At 35.6% G+C, this 22,702-nt stretch overlaps 1 protein-coding gene across 2 annotated transcripts in view; it reads left to right on the top strand.

Annotated features, from left to right (window-relative positions):
- The window catches only part of LOC129803884 (protein bric-a-brac 1-like), a 372,561-nt gene that overhangs the window by 97,302 nt on the left and 252,557 nt on the right, over window positions 1-22,702 (top strand). For both annotated transcript variants that reach the window (XM_055850754.1, XM_055850752.1), the window contains exons 3-4: window positions 1,459-1,719; window positions 15,148-16,367. In XM_055850754.1, coding sequence (XP_055706729.1) covers window positions 15,240-16,367 — 1,128 coding nt within the window. In that variant the 5' untranslated portion in view covers window positions 1,459-1,719; window positions 15,148-15,239. The remainder of the gene's footprint in view (window positions 1-1,458; window positions 1,720-15,147; window positions 16,368-22,702) is intronic.

Here is a 22,702-nt window from a genome sequence, read left to right as displayed (position 1 = left end):
GATCTTGATAGCCGAATAGTAAGTTTTACAATCAGGCTTGGTTCCCTTCCTTTCAGTGCATCGTCACCTAAGATTTTCCAATGTACATACTGACATTCTAATAAAAGCATGGTAAATTTCTCTTTTGGATATAGTAATCTTGGATATAGTAATTTCAATCCAAATTATTGCGTTCTCTATCACAATGGGCATAAAAAACCGAGAGGAAGGCTTAAGTCTCGCAAGAACTTTTGTCATTTTGGCAAACCATTTGACAAATTTCCAGAGGAGGCCGGATGGGCCAGATTCAATCTCTGGAACGAAGTCTTTTGATCAGATTTTATCAAAGTAAGGTATAGAGCCTACCACCTGGTGGCAACCAAAACTGAATAACGTGGAAGTCTTTCTAGTACTTGATTTTGGGATTTTCAGAGTGTGACGTCCTATGTGACTATGTGGTAATCCAAACTACCCTCCACTTGTGTGTGTTGCCCTTTATCGCTTTCTTCATGAGGAGTAGGGGACTTCATGTTAGATTCTTGAGTCACTTAGGACTTAAGTCGAGAGACGATTTAGTGGAAAATCATTGAAATGTTGTTTAGTCATTATTTCGAAATTACGCTAAGCCGTCTGTTAGCTAATCGTCAAATCTGCCAAGACCCTTAGCAAGTACGCTTCCGATTGACGTGGTCCGTTTTTACTCACGACATGCTTAATTTTAAGTCTCGACACGAATATTACAACTATTTTGCTTTAAATTTTACTAATCTTGAAATCAAATTATACTATATCCAGTTTTTAAATATAAAATAAAAATAAATAAATAAAACTTATTAAAGTCCCAACAAGCAATTTTACATTTAATGGATTATATAAGTATTTCATTAAAATCCTTCATTTTACAGATCAAGATAGATTCTAAGGAAAAATGTCTATAGAAAATGGCCTTTTCTATTGTTTTTGAGGCAGTAAAATCTAAACATACGATTTGTTTAATTTATTTTGGTTTTAGATACGAGTTCTGGAACGTGTCTAGGTTATTCAAGTCTACGCAACTGATTATGTTAGGTTCCTTTAAAATATATCTTTATCACTCATATGTATCGTTACAGCAAAAGAATGCCGCAATTTTTAAAATAGAATTATGACTATCCTAGGAAGGTTAGTCGAACCTACATTCCTAGTTTCCTAACGTCTTTTTAACATAATGTTGACTAAATTTAAATGTATACTAAATGTGTTAAACTCTTGTCTCGTTCGTTATGCAAGGACTTCAAATCATTTTCTTCTAGTTGTACTTCTTGTCTCATTCATGTTTACCTCAAACTTGAATTTTAATCTTATCCATAAATCAGCTGGAAGGGTTAGTTGGATCTGGCTAACTTTCCTTGTTTTTTGTCTTCTTAAGAGTCATTGTACTGAAACACATCGTAATCTTTAAATGTAGACTAAAAACGTACAACCCTTATATCGTTACAGACATGCACAGTCTTCAGTCGCCTTTCCACTAGTTGCATCCCCTTGTCTCTTCCACATCTATCTTCGAGGTTCTTTCGGAGCTAAACACCGCTTATCCTGATTTATGACGCTGAGTGTTCAAATCATCTGACAACTGGTGACCATTTATTCATAGTCCCCGATCCCCCCCTTTGGCCCAATTGTACTTTTTTAGGTATAGGTTTCTAGGTTTGCTGGAGTCCTTGTTTTATTCACAACCCGCACAACCAGACGAATCCTCAGGTGAGTTTGCTTACTATTTATGTAGACGTTTAGAGTCTCCATTTAGAGGTGGGGGTTGTTTCAAAAAAAAAAAAAAGAAAAAATCACACATCAACGCTTTAGGGGTGGATGACATTTGGGGCTCGAAATTATGAAATTCATGCTGCACACGGAGGAGCTTTGAATGTGCGGCTCTCCCCGAAATGAAGAGCATTTATCAAAGTGGACGCAAATATACAAACCCCTTCTGGCTGATGTTTTCGGCCAAATGCGGGTGGTGGTTGATGTTTTCGTGGGGGAGTGAGAATGGGGTGTCGGGATGAAGTGTGTTGGTCTGAGGTTGAAACAATCTGAGGAGGGTATACGAAGGGCAGAAAATATAAAATATTGTGTTTACGTACGACGCCCTGTAAAAAAAAAAGAGTTTATTAACGACAAAAAGAAATGAAACGTGGAATAAAAATTAATGTTTGTATGCACAGAGAGGGAGTGTCGGGGTGTTTTTCTATATCGCAGTGGTTTTTTTCGCTACATCTCCAAAGGTTTGGCGCGTTCATAAAGTATTACGTACAATTGTACTGAGAGGGTCGGTGGATGATGTCGTTGGACAAATTGAGGGACTAAGGGTGCTGAAGGGGCAAATAATTGAAAACGAGGCCGGTACTACCGCAAGAAAGAAGTCGCTAAATTGGTGAAGTTAACAATCAGATTTTGTGCAGGGGTAATCTAGCGGGAGGAAATCTCTCCCTGATAGAAGTTCTTCAAAGTCCTGTTTTATGCTAAATTATGAGCTAAATCACAACGCCTTTTGAAAGCCTGCTAATTTTTTTTATTGTTTTAACAATCTTACCAAGTTTTAACTTTATGTGTTATTTTGAAATTTAGAATGAACATCACTTGCCGGGGAAAATTGTCAAATTTTCGAATTCACGATTTAAAATGGTTGTCTAGAATTGCTTAGTCTTAAATGAATCCCTCAATTGTAAGATAAAATCATCGACTCAGAATAAGTCTGGAACAACTCTAACCGTGGTATCACACTAGAGAATTTCACATTAAAATTTTAATGTGATTCACATTAATTGTTGCTGATATGTGTCCTAATGTGCAATTTTCTCAAGAGCTTTTAGAAATCGATTCATTTAGTATAAAAAAGTGGACTCGAGTCATAAAAATTGGTTTAAATAGATTAAAATAGCATAAATACGATTGATAATTAATGAGCAAGTTAATGAGAAGTGAGCAAATTTGAGCAAAATTTGCTCATTAAATTTTCATCAAGTACTACTTTATTGCAGTCATTCGGGTAGTTTCTGCGCCACAATTTTCTTATCATTTTAATCGTGATTAAATTGTGATAAACAGTAGTGCTAATATCTACTATTTATCGCGCACGAGATGGAAAAAGGGCAAAAGACCTTGAAAAAGATCGGTACATAAGTAAGAAAAAAGTTTGGGACTACAACTGCCGGGAATACAAAAATAGAGGCAGCCGATCTGATGGTTTTCAGGCCTTTTGCGCCAAATTGAGTCACCAATCGCCGGAACTCACACCTCAGTCGGGATTTGGGTGATATTGGCTCCCTCATTTTCGTAGTCTTCTTTTGAAAATAAAGCCCTACGATTTGAAGCAGCTCTCTAAATTCCTCCGAAGTCATCCGGAGAAAATTATTATGTCCAAAAAAAATCGTCCCAGAGAATATCAACGACACCATGTGGAGGTCGCGTTAGGAGCCAATCTCTTGCCCACAACATCCTTTTCGCTTAGCGGGTCCTTTTGCACAACATAAAAGTAGTGTACAGGAGGAAAACTTCCTCTTCTTCACTAAAATAGCACATTTTCGCTTAAACAACTGAAATGCTTCAAAAACAAAAACACTCATCTGACAACCCGTGTGCCATCGTGACATTGAGCAATTCTAGCAATGTGTCCTGACTAAATCAGCGATTTCGAGTGGTTCTAGAAGTTTTAATGAGCAACTTTTCACTTTAACTTTAATGTGAAATTTTCTAGTGTGATAACTCCGTAAATTTACAAAATTCGTTTTTACTGCTCGAATTCCACATATTTTGAGTTACTTAAATATTTTGACCCCATACCCCTTAGGAGTCATATTTTGGTAGTGTGGAGAATTACCTATAAATATATTGTGGTGTTATAAATCTGTCAGGGACTGTGTGTTTCTTGGGCTTCCTTCTACCGTTTGTGATATTCACGTACCTGTGGTAAACAATAATTTCTCTGTGATAGGATTCTGTGATATCTAATACCCTCTTCTTCCTGCCCAGTTTACCTGGAAATATATATTCCTTTAGTAAATGTCTTCAACAGTGATCCGGAACGTAGGCGGCTGGATTTTCCAGAAGACGTTTCCTCGATGACCGCCAAATGCCCTTCACCAAATCCACTGAGGCAGTGAAACACAATTATCACCTTCACCAATTATTTATTTACACCAATTTCTCCACTACTACACTGAACACAGTTTAACTCTACGTCACTGTCGTTTTCTGTATTTTAAAGTTAATATTAGGCGAGATTCTTAACAATCTCACCTACTATAATCCTAACAAAATTTCATGTCGTCCGATCGACCTCAAACTTGGCCAAAATGTGTTTCAGCACTTCCTGATCACGAATATATATGTGGCTAATTTACGTTCCCGGCCGGCCGGCCGGCCGGCCGCTCTTTGGAGCTTAATAGCTCCTAGACTAAAAAAGATATCAACTTGCGGTTTTCGGCAAAGGTTATATATCGGGTGAAAATTGCAACTTGGTGCATTGACCCCCCACCCCCCACCCCTCCTTCCGCCATTTTGAAGACCCCCCTTTTTTTGTTTTCTCAATAGCTCCGCCCCTATGGCATTCAGCGGACTCAAATTTTAGTATGTTATAGCTGGGCCTTAGAGCTTTCCATCAATACCAAACTTAAGGTCCCCCGACCCCCCTGACCCGAGCTATAAGGGTCCAAAAAAAATTTCTTAAAATGGCCATAACTCCGGTTCTAATTGTCAGAATTTAAAAAGTGAGGGCTTTTTGGAAAGCTCTCGTGAAATGCCACTTCCCCTTCTAACATCGTAAGTTCATAAAACCACCGCTAGGGGCGCTATTATTAAAAAGAAAATTTTTAAATCTTATAAGTTAAATAACTCAAAAATTCCATTGTGCATCGGGCTGAAATTTTAGTATGTTGTAGCCGTTGATTATACCTATCAAACAAAAAAAACCTTAAGTCGATCTAAAACCCCTGACCCGAGCTATAAGGGGTCAAAGTTCGAACATTGACCGGCCTCTATCTCCTGTTCTAACTAACATAGCGACCTAAATTTTACCTTTTTGGTTTCGTCTCGATGAGCACTTTCAGATGGAAGTTCAAAAAGTCACCACAGGTGGCGCTGTGATAGCGTCAAAATTCATCGAAATTCAAAGTCACTTTTCTCAGAAACGGCATTGTGCAAGTTAATGAAATTTTAGTATGTTGTAGTCCAGTCTAGGACGTTTCCAAAATGGTGCGTATGTGCGCTGTGGTTTCAATAGAACCGGAGATATGAGGGGTCAAATTTCACGAAATTCAAAAAATCATATCTCCGGTTCTATGTGACCGATTTTGATGAATGAGGGCTTAAACGAAAGATCTCACCAAATGCTACAACTTTCTAGAATATTTGAACTTCGTGGGACCAACACCAGGGGCGCCACAGTCGAAAAACCAATTTCAATGTCACATAACCTCAATTATCTCGACTGTCGCTGAACCGATTTTGATGATTACTTCAACATAATTGTAGAGCACATTTGTCTCTACATTTCGTCCATACATCATTTTCCACTCAGACTACGCTATTACTCCGAGTTTGCCGTTTAAGTGTGAAAAAATTGATTTTTCCCATAATAACGCTTTGAAATCACTCAGATGCCAATTTGACTGCCTCTACTCCACCAAGACACTTAAAATAGGGGTTTAAATGGAAAGTTCCGCAAAATACAACAATTTTTTGATATAGTTGAAGTTCAACAAATGACTACTTGGGGCACTCTGGATGAAAAAACGAGTTAAGAAACAAAAAACCTCGCTTATCTTGGCTTCTGAGTAATCGATGAGTTCAAGTTCTACGGCAAAATTATAGAGAACATTCTGGTCTACATTTCACCCATATAACACTTTTCTGTCAGTTCATCCAAATCCTTGATATTTTGGTTTAAATACAAAATTTGTATAATTTCACGAATTTGATTCAAGATAACTGAATGGCGTCTCCCAACTTCAGCTCCAAATCGAATTTGCATGCACTCCGAGTTAGCTCACGTTAAGAATCTCACCTACATAAGCCGGTTAGGATTATCTGTCCTTTTTTATAATAATTTCACAAATAAATCTGATACACTTCTCCTCACGTCTCTTTGATTTTCAAGTCTCTTACGTAATGCCCAGACTGGTTCCCGCTCATTCCCCTACTTTCTTTCCAGCTGATCTTTTTCACCACTTTTTTCCTTCTTCTCTCTCCCTCCATACATGTTCAAAATCCAACCGTCTTTTGTCTCTTATTTTTAAGAGATCTCCAATCAATGGAAATTCTATACAGGTAGAATTTTGTAAGTCTGAAGTTTTGATTTTTTTGACGTCACATTGTTTGTCCATCCAACCATTTGTCCGTCTGTCCGGCAGTTACTACGCCTATTGGTCAAACGATTATAGAGACTTGGGACCTTCGCGGGACCTTTTCATAAGTCGACTCTGGGACCATTAACATGCCCCTCATTTTCTTCCAATCCCTCCCCTTCTCATCAAAAATCATGTTTTTTTGGGATTGCTTGAAGACACGTTTGTGTTTTTGTTTTTCATTTTTGGATATATTTTAGAGGTTGTTCAGGTGGACATTTCGTCCATATACGAAAATACCGTTGAATAATTTCTAATAAAGTTTTTTTTTCAATGTCAAAGTTTTAAAAATCTTTATAGAGCGTATTTCTCAATAGAATGGTATCATGTTTGTGCTCATTGGAAAGAATTTGGATTTTCTTATAAGACTGAATTCGGTCATGAAGCGAATACGAAACGATAATTAATTTTTATCCGAAAATCAGTTTTATTATTCCTAAGCCATTTTGGGAGATCTTTTGAGTGATTTATGAATCGGTTAAAATCGACTGTGAACCGGCAATCCGTAAATGATATGGAAGTGCTTTTAAGATATGTTATCTAAGTCACGATTTCAAGAATTTCGCAAAGCATGGGACGCTTTGCCTCCCCTTTTTTTTAAGACTTTTATGATGATACTCCTTGACACTCTATGTCTATAGCTTCCTTGTGAGTATTATACCTTGAAGTTAATTATTCCTAAATTTTAGCGTTTTTATTGAAACCCTATTCGGCATGTAAAATCTCAACTTGAAATTTCCCTCATGTAAAGTTTGTCATTTGCGAGTTGTTCGAGCCTTAGACCGGCTTCAGACCTAAGGTTTAGTCTAGTCCCCGATGATCTCGAAATTCAAAATTGTAATCAATTTTATTGTCTTTTCAAAATTTAATAAATCACTTGCCTATGTTATCCAATATTAAGTGATAATTTTCCAAGTAATTTTGACTGATATGGAATTACAAAAGTTAAGCCATATGGCTAAGCCTTATGTCTGAAGTCCGTATTATGTTTAGTCATCGAAATATTTAAGCTAGAAATTTAGTATCAAAATCCAAAACGAGACACTTTTTAAATACTGAAAGGTCACCTAATTATTTTCAATGTTTAATTAAATATTTCAAAAACTAAAATGGAAGCTTAACGTTTCCATTTGAGCTCAACTTCAGGGCTATTTGCATTATTACTTAAAAGTATGAAAAGAAACCACCTTTATGGGAGTACTCAAATCAGTTTTCAAAAGCGATTCTGAATTATGAGGTAAATACAGGGTATTAAGGGTATTCGTTATTTTATTTGGAGACGAAAGAAATAACCAAGGTCTATGACATTTTTGTTATAGGTTTATACACATCTAAAGTGCTTGGCTGCTTAGAGAGAAAGTGTTGATCCTTTAAAATTGGCCTTTTTTCTTGTTTTTAATGAACCTAAATCCCATCCTACAGGAATTTTATTTCACAATTCGAATGTGGATCTAAATTTATAAAGTCCCAGTCATATTTCAAAGTAGAAGAAAATTATTAGTTTCAAAAATGCCTCAATGCCCTACACAAATCTTTCCTAATTGGCGAGAAATCTGTGGCTCGTAATTTTTGTAAGAAAACAAATTAACAACCAATTTCAATTTTCATAAATGTATTTCATAGTTCATGAAGAAAACCTTAGAAAATTGTCAAACTGTATCTTTGTTTTTATATTTTAAATGGAATTTAATTATTAATTTTGACAAAAAGAAAAAGTTATGAATTTAACATGCTGTAAAAAGTATAAACATTTTTTTTTCAAAGACCATTTAAGTTCAACTAGAAGACATTTTCATTCTGAAGAGAATATGCTTTTCTCCAATTTAATTGGTCAATAAGTTTATTTTTAATCATTTCCGGCATTACGATAAAATCGTAAAAATGAGAAGTGGAGAAAACGCGCTGAAAAGTTTTGGGTGTTCGTGTGCGCTTTACAAATCTTATCTGCGCTTCTTTACTTTCGTCTCTGTGTCTTCCAAAGTATTTTGAATTAGTTTCTGTTACTTTTATGGTATATTCTCAGATAGTTTACCGAATAAACCAATTTGTTTGGACTTTGTAATAGAGGATCTTTAAGGATGAGTAAAAAAAAATTTAAAATATTTAAATTAAAATTTAAAAAAAAATCTTAATTACCGTAGATGCGAGTAATTCTGCCTTCTGCTCTTCGTAAGTTTTTTCTTTAACTCTAGCACTAAAGGATGGTCTTCACTAATCTGTTCTGCTATTTCCGATTGCTGAAGACTGTACTTAAGTGCTAGAAAAGCTTACGAATAGCAGGGGCAAAGTCACCCTCGTCTACGGTGAAATAAAATATTTAACGGCTGTCTAATAATTGAGGAAAAGATCTGAATTTTGTAAATTAAGTATTTTAAATGTTTTCTAACTTTGAGTTCATAATTCGATGTTGTCAGAAACAGAATTTTAACTGGGATATTTTATTACTATAAATATTTTTATTGCAGAGGTAAAAAAAGAAAAGATTTTTATAGAAAATTTATCGTTTTGTAATTTTGCCGAAGATCGTGTTCTTAAAAGGAAAAATATTTTGCTAGCTATTTTCCAAACGCCTCTACTTAGGAACAATATTCGGCAAAACTCGCGTTATTAAGGCAATCGTCTGAACAAGGATAATTTGTCAATGGTCGGACATGGAAGTCGGACAAAAAGAATTTCAAATTCTACCCAATTTTTGGGAGAAATGTCAGTAATACAATTTGTGAAAAAAAATGCTCCCAATGTTAAATGTTTTAAAATTTTAAGGATATATAAAAACACTGTGGAAAAATAAATAAAAATATCCAGTTGTTATATTGTAATTAGAAATTTATTCCTCAGCAACTTTGTTATATATAATTTTCTTATTTCACTTATTTTTCATTAGGGGAGACTGGGGCAAAAAGTCACAAATCGAAAAATTCAAAATTCAATATCTTCCAAGGTAAAAAAAGATAGCGCCTCAAATTTTTTTCTATAGATAGTCTCCATAGACCATCTTCAATGTCGTAAGTTTCTTAGAATTTGAACAAGGAATTTAGAAAATAAAAAATATCGAAATTTTTAGCCCTATTTTTGAAATATTTTCCTTGCAGAAGATAACAATTATTACCTACTTATTTTCCAAAATTGATGCACTGGCGAATATTTTCACGGCGAAAAGCAACGTAATTACCATATCTCGCCGCTTTTTGTTTGCATTGGTCAAACGATTTGTAGTCTTTTGTGTGTTTTTTTCTGAAATAGCTTGAAAAGCGCTTTTCTCGTTTTCCCACTTTGCTCGCATAGAAAACGATGTTTTACAAACGTGTAGATGAATAAATTTTCTATGAAAATATGTTCTCTAGGTATTTTTTCAAATTTTCGGAAGCCCGTAATGAAGCGAATCAAAATATGATAATACTCCATGTCTGGTACTATTTGCCCCAGCATTTTTGAGAATAGTCACAAAATTACCTTTTAGAAATTGGATCGATAAACGTATTTCCTTACAAAATAGAGGAGAATTACTTTCACAGAGTTGTAGAGCGGTAAATTTCCTTTAAAACTGCGCTAATAAGAAATTTTTGAAGCGCTCGAGTACACTGAGGGAAATGGATTTGGGAGCCGGGGTTAGAATGAGGTGTTGAATATGCACCACGGCAATCGGGGTTTGGATTCACACCAAAAAAGAGAGAAAAAAGTGAAATTCACACCAACTTTTTCTTATAAAAATTAACTCTGCCAAGTGTTAGTTTTACACTGTTCATATAATCTTTGAAAAGGCATATAAAAAGTATTATTCGTCATCCAGGACCGTCTCAAATATATCTTGGATGCATTTAATACACTTTCGAATTAGAATTAGAATATGAGAAAAGTATAAAAAAATATATTATTGAGGGAATTAAATTCCTATAGAAGATTTAAACCTCGTCCAGTGTTAAATTTACACTGCTAGCAGCAACGGTAAAAGACCGCAAGATAAGTGTGAAAAGTACACTTAAGCAGTGTTTTCTGAACACTATCTTGGGGTTGATGAATAAAAAGACGCTATTCATTTTTCGCATTCCTCATTTGATTCAGTCTGTTTTGTGCGTCAAGTTGAAACAGTGCTGTGTGCCGGAATTTATTTCTTTGCTTTCACGAAAAATTTGTATGAAAGGATAAAATTCTGAGTGAAAAAGATGGTAAGTGTCTAAATTTCTTTCTCATATCGCGAACAAAGTGGAATATTTGCCAGAAAAAGAAAAATTTTCCGTTTTCCTATGAAATATTTCTAGAGAATGCTCTGTCGGCAGTGACGCTTGTGTTATTTTTCTGATTAACTTCTTGCAATTATTGTATAATTATATAAACTTAACCTGTTATACGATGGAAGTGAATTTTTCTGTCAGGATAAATTTATCAAATAAAAAAGAATGTAGTGACTAGATAACTTAAAATTTAGCCGCAATTACAACTAAATTTCAATTTCAAAACCGCACCTCGCTCATTTTGTTACTAATTCATTGCTTTATTTTATAACTTTTTTCACAGTTTGTGGGCGAAAAGAAACCTTATTCCAAAAAAAAATCGATGCAGTGGTAGTAAACATAAGATATCGACGTAAACACCCTGGGGTCACTGCGACTGTGGGGCAATCCAGAACCTGTGACAGTGAAAATTTTTCTGGGTAAGTGATGTGATATGTAACTTTGAGAAAATTTTGTTTCTTACTTTTTTGTCTGCATCTCTTTTAAGGCTTTCGTTTGACTACTACTAGAAAAAAATGTAATAATTGCTAAAGCTATGTTCCGGATACGGTTGCGCATTTGGAAATCAGTTTTTTGTGGGCATCAAAGGAACTGTAACGACAAGGGCTCTCCTTCTAACTATCTACTTTGCTGGAGGTAAAAATTTTACTTTATTTTTTTAGAACTTTTTTTTATAAAAGTTCCAGAAATGTTCGATATTTTATTTTTGCATTATATATTGTTTTTAATATACTATTGGACTATAAGTAAAGTAAGTTCTCTCTTTTAAAGAGAATTGATTCGCTAGACTATTCATTGTTCTTTTCGTATACCTGATTTTTTTTCTTTTTCTTCATGAGTTTTAAAGGAAAATTTGAAAATTTTCATTATTTTAATTGCATTATAATTGCCAATACAAGTATTAAATAGTAATTTTTGTAATTTAAACAGGTAAAACAACACCAAATGCTTGCAAAAATTAGTTTAATTTTTTTAAATAATAATTTGATTTATTTTTCGCATTCTTTACTAAGTAATTTTTAGCTGAGTTTTACATATCAAGTATTATTTTTTATTAGGCACATTTAATAAAGTGACGGTTAATTATTTTACCGTTCTATTGACAGAATTTTAAGTAGAACATAAAACTTTAAGTAATCAGTATTAGAAACTAAATCTTTTATTAATTTTTAAAGAATGTTATATTCAGTATGTAGGTACTCTTAATAACAAAAAAGAAAACAATTTGATTTGATCATATTCAACCAATTTTTTTCGCCATGAATTATCATATTATCATAAACTTAAACATAAAACTATTAAGACTTTTCAATTGTAAATTTATTTATTTCATAATTTTCATTATAAGAGTCATAAAGCAATTTTTTTTGATAGTTCCAGAGAATTTTTTTTACAATTACTATACTTCGGAAGTTAGGCATTTAATATGTAGTTCTTACAAGGTTTTCTCAGTTTTTATATCACAATGTACAGTTTCTTTTTAATATAATTTATAAATTATGTTTTCAAAAGTGTTCGTATGTCTTTTTCAGATTCAAATAATTTTGATCTACACACAAGGCTTTGCAACTTGGGATCTTCGAGACAAAACAGGGCTTACAGGAAAAGGAAACTATTCTAGACTGCAAGAAAAGCCAAATCTTCAGTTTAAAATGACCACGACATTCATTGGTGTTAAAATAAAATAAATAAAAGGAATTAAAAACAAGCTTTATTTTTTTATTGGGATGGGTGTAATATGTACACTCATTGGGGGTAGTAATATTTACACTGTGGATAGTGCTACTATAAACCTCAACGGGGTTCACATATTTTAAATACCGTTAGTGTGAAAATAACCCTCGATGGGGTTTCAAATTTATTTTATGGCGTCGGTGTAAAATCCACACTCGATGGGGTTTAATTTTTTCTATTCAATCTTTTTAACCCTCGTTTATTACCAAATTTACTACTGGAGAGGTTTGGTTGATTCGGGGTTAGAATTTGGTGTGAAAAATAACCCCCGATTTGTGCATATTTCACACCCGAATTTTTCTCAGTGTAGCTTGTAAAAATATAAAATATCCGTTTTGTGACTTTTTGCACCAGTCTCTCCTATATATTCATTATATTATATTTCATTTACTTTTCAAGTGATTTTCAAAAGTTGTTTTTTTTTCTGGCAAGAAATAACTTCATTGATTTAGAATAGGTGGCAAAGGCAAACTGGTTTCGATTTGTCACATTTTGCCCATAGGGGGAAGTGGGGCTACTTTGAGCTATGGGGCTATATTGTTATACGATTTTTTAGCATATTTGTAAAGGAAACTGGGTTTTAACATGATGTAATTTGAATAGATAACACAATTGTGGATCTAAATACACTCAGCTCTTCGTTATCCGGCACTTCGTTATCCGGGTGACAGCTGCCAAATACTGGCGGTTGATGTATTCAAAAATATTTTTACTAAACATGAAGTTTCTCCAATGTGATTTAAAGTATTATTATCATTGTATCGAAGTTTTTAATACATAATTGTTATAAAAAAATGAAACATAAGCACACCATGAAGAAAATTCTCTTGTTCTTTGTCAGACAGAAAATAAATTCACACAGCACAAAATATAAAAACCGTTGATCATTCAAAAGACCTAAATGTCATTTTGTCCCCGATTCAGCCGGATAACGAAGAGTCGAGTGTAAAATAATTGTAAGGGCCAGCTTGATTTAGAAATAGGCCAGAGGTGTGCAAGAAACCGTTGAAACCGAATTAACGTCAAATGAAACATGTACGTCAATGGTCAAAACGCTACTATAACAAACTTATTTTGACGTTAATTCGGTTTTAACGGTTTCTTGCACACCTCTGAAATAGGCGAAAAAGTCGTATAACAATCTAGCCCCACAGCTCAAAGTAGCCCCACCTAAGGATTGATTTAAATTATTTTATATCGATAAAAGAACCCAATTTTGCGAAATGTAAAAGACAATATACCGATTAAGTTCATGGGGTTTAATGTTTAATTCTCCAGAACCCAACAGCGTCACTTTCTCACAGTTCTCCCTGTATTTGTCTCGTGCGCCATGGGGTGGGACAGTCAGTGGGGTTTTGGGTGGAAATGTCTGTTGAGAAGGAGTAAGGACATGATCTTAGATGTCGTCGATTTTTCCATGAAGTATTACAACTCCTGGAGACAAGATGCAGTAGCAGCTGATTGTAGGATGTGGGTGTGTGTGTGTGTGTATGTGTCCTCTCCATCGGCGTTCCACGTGACTTTGTTGTGTAAAAGCACCGCCCCCCTACCTGAGAGAGCCCACATTGCTTTTCCACCCGCCACACGACTCACTTGGCCCCAATATGTATCCCCATTGTGGCGCTAATGGTGTGTGCGCGAGTTGTGTCCAACTGTACAACTCCGTGCATACCTCGTGTCAGTGTGTGGATGGAGGCCGGACAAACATCGACAGTGGTGGGGGTATCAAAGCATGCAGCATGGTAAAGGCATGGGTATACAACCACGACCATATACCCTCTCTCATTCTTACTCTCTTCCACGATCATGAGAGAGTACAACTCACTCCCCATTTTTTTGATGGTGTTGGAAGAGAGTAAGAGAGAGCAAGAGAGAGAGAGAGAAAGAGAGACAGGGCGTCGTTGTGTTTGTATACATCGGCAGACTCGTGTATATCCCCACGAAATGTCCCGTGTTTGTCGGCGGGAGCGTCAGATGAGAAGCACGTTGATGGAATCGGACGTGGTAACGACTGAGTACCGAATATGACCCGACTAATCCCTCCACTCTACTGCACGCCACGAGAGACACGCTGTTCGCCTCAAGACACGAAATAGATTCAGTGTGAACCGGGACGTTTAGCAGATATCGTGTATGTGACTCTTAGTTGCATACTCGCACAACTTTTTATTTTGCCCTATTCAAAAGAGAGACTATAAGAGCAAAAAAAAAGAGACTATTGCCATTTGAATCTGTGTTGTGTATTGACGCGCTGGAGAACAAATTGCACTTACGACGCATTCAGAGGCTAAAATTTATAGGCTTAGGAGGCATCGCGTGTGTCTCTTGTCCTAATATGTGCATTGTTTACTGAATGGATGAAGAACATATCACGAAAGGGTTAATGTTTCAGAAACAACCATAGACTGTCTTGTAGACTGACGACAAGCCTACGATAATTCGATCAAGGGTCGGACCTTACTGTTATCGGGACACTTATAAGTTGTGGACGTAAGGACAGTGATTTGTTACGTTAGCTTTCTAATAAGCGGACAGAGTTGGTCCAATTTTTGGTCCGTAGCATGGATCGCAGTAACTTTAGGATTGGATCAGTTACGATATTGAAAAAGGCATTCAGTGATGACTTCAGATGCGATGTTTGATGGGGTAGCATCGGTATAGTTCAAAAGTTAACGGCGGAAGAACAAAAGAAGCGCAAAGTGTGATTATAATAAAAATAAAAGTTTTCTTGTTTTTTTCTTTTTTTGAAACAAAAAACCCACCCTCTAGATGTCTTAAGAAAATATCCCTTTTGAGAAGTGACGATAGGATTTGTTTGATAGGTGCTAAAAGAGATTGGTGTATCTGAGGTGTTGTTGATCAAAGAATCCCTGAGCATTTTTGAGATATATATATAAAAAAAATATAAGTGAAGATGCCATCTGAAACACCACCCCCTAAAATCCCATCACCAAGTGCAAGTGTATCGGTGTTGGAGCAGCAACAGCGTCCAAAAACCCCATCATCAGTGCCACTAGTGTCATCCACACCATCCTCATCTTCCCAATTGTCCCACCTCAATCCAAATTGTCAGCAGGGTCAGCAAACGGGTACCACGACAGCCACCCAACAAGAGCAACAATCATTCTCGAGTTTGCCCACCACATCACAGAATCACTCTGAGCCACAGCAGTTTTGTCTCAAGTGGAATAGCTATCAATCGAACTTGACGAGTGAATTTGACCAATTGCTGCAGAATGAATCCTTTGTCGATGTCACACTCGCCTGCGATGGTCACTCAATTAAGGCCCACAAAATGGTACTGTCCGCATGCAGTCCCTATTTCCAGGCACTCTTCTTCGACAATCCATGCCAGCATCCCATTATTATTATGAAAGAGGTAAAATGGCCAGAACTCAAGGCTGTTGTTGAGTATATGTACAAAGGGGAGATAAATGTGAGTCAGGATCAGATAGCACCCCTATTGAGGGTTGCTCAGATGCTCAAAATTCGCGGTTTGGCTGATGTCAATGGTGATCAAGATGTCAATACATCGGCAAGTTCTGGGGCATCGGGTTCGGCAAATGGTGGCAGCCAATCTGGAAGTGGTGCAGGTGGTGGCAAAACGGATAGCATTAATGTGAAGAAGCCACGTCTTGCGCGTGATTTTGACGTCCACGAACGTAGTAGCAATAATGGTGCCGGCGGTGCATCTAGTAGTTCAAGTGGTGGGCAAAGTAGTCGCGATGGTGGTGAAAATTTGACAACTACCGCGAGGAGTGGCAGAAAGAGACGTTGGCTAACTGGGGAGAATCAGACAGGTGCCGGAAGTCCCGTAGACACCTCTACACCTGACAATTTGGAACCACCATCTCCCATTCCCATACAAAATCATCCAAGTTCAAGCATTACCCACCCACCAACATCTACCCCAACACCATCTATGCCATTTCCCGTTCCACCCCATCTAGACACCATGGGGTTGTCGTCTTTGGCGCTCAACAATCCAGACGACATGGAAATCAAGCCGGGAATAGCCGAAATGATACGCGAGGAAGAAAGGGTGAGTCTGTTTTCACTTTCTCCCATATAATCCCAACATGTTGAGTCTATAACATTGTATATATATATGTATATAACTGTCAGCTTCAGGGGGTTGTATTCCCAACTGAATTGCGTTACGAGCTACAATTTTTTTTGTAACATAGCTCAAAAATCTCTGTGGGATAAAATGTTTATTGCAGGGAGTTTTAAATCATTTTTGGGTTGAGAAGTTATTTTGAAGTTCTCTTCTTCGGACTTTGGCATTACAAGTGATTTCACATAAAATTTAAAATACAAAATTTACTACTATCTATAGTGGTAGAAGTCTTTGTTATAGTTTTGCCAAGTAAATTTGACCATACATAAAATGAATACGCTTTAACTCTTTCGTCTCCTTTGGGACTCTGGGTACCCATGGAAAAAAGAATTTTTTTAGACTATTTAGAATCGATAAAATTCCGATTCTTCTGGATAATTACAAACTATAAGAATGTCCAAATCTAGGATATTTTTTGCAGGATCCCAATTAACTCCTGAGCTAAGATATTCTTGGTCAAAAATCGTGAATTTTCGATTTTCTGCTTCCTTGCAGATATTGTGACTTTTTTGATATTTCTAGACCCGAATAAGGAAAAACCTCTCGGGGCCAATAAGTATGATAACTAACAATTACAGATTACATAAATTCGAAAAACAATTTTTTCATAAATTTTCAAAAAACTTGTTCAAAGTTGATGGGTACTCTCGTCCCCAAAAATCTAGAGGTCAAATGTAAGGTTATCCCGCCAATGTCCGCCATTTGCTTTTTGACACCAACCTTGTAAGAAAATTCAAGCGGGAGCGAAATTTTTGTCAATATGGCCGATAATTTTGACATTTGGCAGCGAAGGAGATTGCTTTCGGGGAAGTTTTTCTTATTCTTCCAGATTTTGGTGAATTCTGATTGTCCAGGAAGTGTTTTTTTGGCTCTTGAGAAAGCTTAATGTGTCTGCAATAACCCTGTTGAGAGAAATGTGTGTTAAAGTGTTATTCTGTGAAATATTTTGAGGAATCTGTTGGCAAGCAGGAGCTGGGTGTCCTTTTTAGCACTTCCTGGACATCACAGAAGATACTGGTCAATAATTCTTCTTGTTTTAGTGATCAATATTGTAAAGGAGTCATTTGACACGCAAAAATAATTCACAACATTGATATTATTGGCTTTTGGAAAATTGAAGTTTGTCCAAGTTTGTATCGTTTGCTTTCTTTAGGGGACGAGAGTTCCCATGAGTTTTCCAATTTCCCAGAGGCGGAGAAAATTCTTTCTCTATAAAAGTATCATATTTGACCACTAAGACTTACAATAAAGTGAGTTTTACTGAAATTCGTTCGCTGGATATGTTGTGGTCCGGAAAGAGTTAAAAGAGTAAGGACCTTTTCTTGTGAAGAAGGGTCAAACTAAGAATCGTCGTAAAATTCCAGGAGGGAAAGTCTAGCATTCCTGGATTTAAAAAAAAAAACTGGCGAGGGGAGCTAGGTTACTCAATTGAGTGGTCACCGGTTCGATTCACAAATAACCGGAAAATTCAGTCGGTTCAGTCACAATTTTAGTGACCGCATGATTCACTTTTATTAACTAAGAAGATGAAACATATTTTTACGATTATACTTGTAAACTATGGCAATTACAGACTCAACAAACTCCAGCAACATAATTCTTGCAAACTAGCTGTAACTTTCCAAAATTTAGGAAAGACACATAAACACCACCTAGCCGTTAAAACACTATGGGAAAGTGTCCATGTTTCGTACGATTCCAAGCTTCGTAATGACAATTATTTTCCTATTTTTATCAACAAACGAGACTCATTGCACCTATATTTTAAAAACTAAATCAAATTCCCTACATTTTAAAATATATTGCGGAGTCACATTTATTGAGAAACATAGGAAAAAATTAGTCATTACGAAGCTTGGGATCGTATGAAGCATTCTCTATAAGCTTATTCAACAAAGTTGCTTATCTTTTTTAGGGTTTAAAAATTAGGGTCAGAAAAAAGATTTTTTTCTGCCTTCTTAGAACAAAACTTTGAATGGCCGTGGAAAACTTTGTTTTGAGGTTGTCAATGATTCAAACATGGTTATCGCCATCATACCTAAATTAATCAAGTTTCTTCTTTGCAAATTGTAATCTTTCCCTTTCGTCGATTGATCAGAAAGACCATTTCTAGTAGAACATTTTTAGCATGTATATCAGAACTCCGTAAAACTCGTGAAAAATAATTTTCGAGTTTAAGGTTTTGACAGCGACGGTACGGGACTTCCCGTAAAACTGCTCTAGTTCCGTCGATGCAGGTGGCTTTACAGTCCAGGGCTGTTTGCACCTCTGCTTTTCGGAAGTTTATCTTTAATTGTAGCACTTAGGGGCCCTTTATCGTCTTTAGGAATTCTAGCACTTTTGATTATACTTAAGTGCTAGATTTATAGAAGAACTTACGAAAAGCAAGAGTGGAGATACCCGGATCTACGTTACATTAGCATGTTATTTCAAAAACTTATTCTACAATTAGCAATTCTATTCCAAGACTCTTTTTTGTGAGATCAAAAGATCCCTGCAATTCCTATCTGCTGAACAGAAAGTCTACGATGCCCTACTCTTGCTAAACAATGAAAAGACTGCATCAAGGGCTGTGGTAATTCTTAGAGTCTTCAGTTGTCTTCAAAAACTACTATCTTTCAATTGATTCTTCTAAACAAAATTGAAGCATTACAGTAGACTCTCTCAAATTCGGGCATTTGGGACCAAAATGCTATCCGAATTAGAGAGAAATTCGGGCAACAAACTTTTTGAAATGCAACGATTTTTTATTCATCTACATTCACATGTTGAGTTTACGTACTCAAATATAATGTAAACATCATGAAATTCCTTAATAATGCAAAATCACATCAAAACTAAGACAAACCATGGCAAATTTGAGCATAATTGCTTCATTTGATAATCATAATCAAACTTGAAAAATATCAACAAACCTTTTTCAAATTTTACTGCTGCCCGAATTAAAAAGTAGCCCGATCTTAAAAGAGCCGAATTAGCAAGTGTCTACTGTATATTCATAGAACGATTCTGACCCGTGGATTCATCTTTTTTTCTATTGAACTTATTTAGCCCCGTGAAAGGTAATCAAACATTTGCCGAATATGGAAGATAATTTTCATTCAAAATTAATTTCTGCAAATGAAGGTGAGGAAAATGCAAAAACGAAGGAATTGTTGAATTTTAAAATTATTAAAAATATTTAGAAAAAAAGCAAATGATTTCAAAGTTTGTATCTTTACGTTTTATGAAGATACTTAGAAATCAATTATACAGTATATTTGAGATAGAGGTCCGACTTGAGACAGATTTAATATTAGACAAATTAGAAAAATTCTGTTCTTTATATCTTCAAAAGCATTATACAGACTTCAGACCTAAGACTTAGTTATACGGCTTAACCGATATGATTGCTTGTCGGTTCAGTTTGTTTTTTTTTGGAAATCTTGACTAAGGATCGAATTTCAAGGGTATATAATCCGTTAAATTTTGGAAAGCCAATAAAATCGGTTTCTATACACGTTGTTGAGACCTTCGGGAATAGGCTTCTAGTTTTAAGACCGTTTTACTTTTGCAGTTCATCGTAGTTTCTATCATAAGATTTTCTTTGTTGAAACTAATTATCATCATCATTTCTAACCGCTTATCCTTATTGGGTATGACATCAAGGTTATAACCCCACGCCTGTCGATCCTCCGCCACTTCAGGAAGATGTTCGGGATCGATTCCAAAGCGTTCCAAGTCAATATCCTGAATTTGATTCAGCCATCTTGTCTGCCCCGAGGTCTAGGTCTCCTCACAATGGCTTGCATAACTTTTTTGGGGAAACTGATAGTATGAAAAATATCAAGCGGTCTCAAGTTCCATAAAACTTGTCTCAAGTTCGATAAAACTTCAAAAAAATTATATATCACTTATGTTATGTGCTTGTCTTTGGAATTGGGATAAAGTATTATAGGGAAGGGTTTTGATCCGATGGGATCTAGTAAGAAGAATCAGATCTTGGAAGATCTGATTTGAAAAGAAGTATTATTTTCAGGGGCTTCTCGACATTTCATTTTTCCATACGTTTTTGCATAGAGGCACTGAAGACTAACGGCAAGTTTTTTCGTAAAGAGAATTGACTTATCAGTCTGATATATTTCAAAATCGTGCATTAAAAGCTATCTAAAAACATATATTTCATAATGTTCGCCGAAATAATACAAGAACTATGAACAAATTTCTTAAGGTCGCGGTGCGATATTTGCAAAATTTTTACAAGGAAAAGTGAAAATTATCTTCACTTTTTATTAGGCTTGATGGGCCCCTGATTATTTTAAAATATTCACAAATTTCTTGTGTGCTTTAGGATGATTTGGATCTGCGATCTTTCGTCAAGAATCCTTGTTAAGAGACATACTCTTTAATTCATTCCCTCTTGATACTATAAAACGTCTCAGGTCAATATTACCAAGTAATTTCATCGTAGATCCAGTGAACTATTTATTAATAGTGTTAAGAGATTCTTTCGTTTGTTTCGATTTATTCTCGTATATGAGCAGTGGGCATGCTTTACTACGTTTCATTGTGACCCGTAGCAGTGTTTTACTAGAGTCACCTGAAATCATGTTATCAGTTGAATAACTCTTTCCAACTACTGGGCGCGGTTTGTCGCTTAAACCAGAGATATTTGCGCAATAGATCCAATAATCTATCTACTGTAAGACCACCTCAAACTTGTAAGTGGGGCGTACCCTATAAGTTTTAATGAAAAAAAATGTAATGACTAATGACACTTTGGACACAATTTTTACGAAGTTAACTACTCAGGGAGGATCTTTTCCCCTAAGAATTCTACTCTTCCGAAGCACTAAATAAATCTTCCTTTTGCTAGTGATTCGTATTTGCGTTCTATGTCTCAACTCTTGGCAATATTACTATAAGCTATTTAAATTGCTAGATAAGGCATAGAGGCTGCATGGCTTTCGAAATTAATTTTCTTTCCAAAAGTTAAAATTTCCGAAGATATCGCATAAAGTTCTTCTCAATAAAAAAAAATATCTTAAAAGCTACAAAGCTATTAAAATCTTGACAAAGATGGACAAGAAACCTCAAGTTTCCGTATCCACCGCTTGGGTGCAAGTAGTCCTTTGATTTTGGAATATTCGTTGTTATTGCATAAAGTATAATAATAATATTGATAGCACAGCGTTCCATAGAGGAACTTAGGCCTTCTCGCAAGGAGAGTTCGGAACATCCATTACTATTTTTCTTATACAAGGATGGGGTCGTCAGACCCATATCCGGTGGAGTCAAACAGTAAAACTCACTGGATACAATTCAAAACCTTTAACGCCAGAAAAATTCTTGATGACCTAAAGGGGATTCGAACCTGAAACACTTGCACCATAGAGTGTGAACTCTTCGACTTGACCCATTGAGTTTCCATTTTTGTATTTGTCTTATTTTGTATTATTTTCACGGTTCAAAAGTAAGTACGTTAGAGCCTATTTCGATCGAAAATGGGTTCTAAAATCGGTAAGGTTACTTGCGATTGCGAAACAGTTAATGGATTCCAATTAAAAAGAAGCTTGAACTGATCATAACTTATGTGGTCTTCATAAATATTAAGGTTCAGCTGTATGGCTTAATTTTCCTAATTTATAAATGGTAAAATGTGTATTACATTTTGAAAAACCATTGCAGGAAAGTACTTAACCTTCGTAATGGATTTTAAAGCAAAATTCTATTCTATTAATAGAATAAAGTTGACTAGGATTAATAGTGAAAAAAAAAGAATTGTTAAGATAGATTCTTTGCTTGGCTGACGACATTCGAAGGCCCACCACCTTTTCCTGAAACTAGCTAATATTTAGGATTTGGAGATCTTAAGGAACTAGGCTAAACTTACAGTCTCAAACCCGTGTTAAATTCCAATCTTGATGAACTCTTTAAGTATTTCGGAAAGGCACGAAAAAATTGATTACATTTCAGGGCTTTTCCATATTCAGTCAATAAATAATTGCGAAATTGGAAACATTTTATTTGACAAAAAAAGTGATATTGGTAAAAGAAACGCCTAAAATAATATTTTTATCGTTTACATTAATCTTGCTTATCTTGGAAAGTTCGGAGTGACAAAAAAGAGTGGTTTATATAATATTGAAAAATATGGCAGCAATGAGCTATGTTTTCTTTTCTTTTTTGATAAAGAACAAATTTTGTTATTAGTATTAAAATTGTGTAATTTAATCGATTGGAAAATTAGTTCGATTGCATGTGGTGCGTAGTGAGGC

This window comes from Phlebotomus papatasi, chromosome 2, assembly GCF_024763615.1.
Source record: "Phlebotomus papatasi isolate M1 chromosome 2, Ppap_2.1, whole genome shotgun sequence".
Classification (NCBI taxonomy): Eukaryota; Metazoa; Arthropoda; class Insecta; order Diptera; family Psychodidae; genus Phlebotomus; species Phlebotomus papatasi.
Note: the sequence above shows the minus strand (reverse complement) of the source record. Positions and strands in the feature narration are given on the sequence as shown.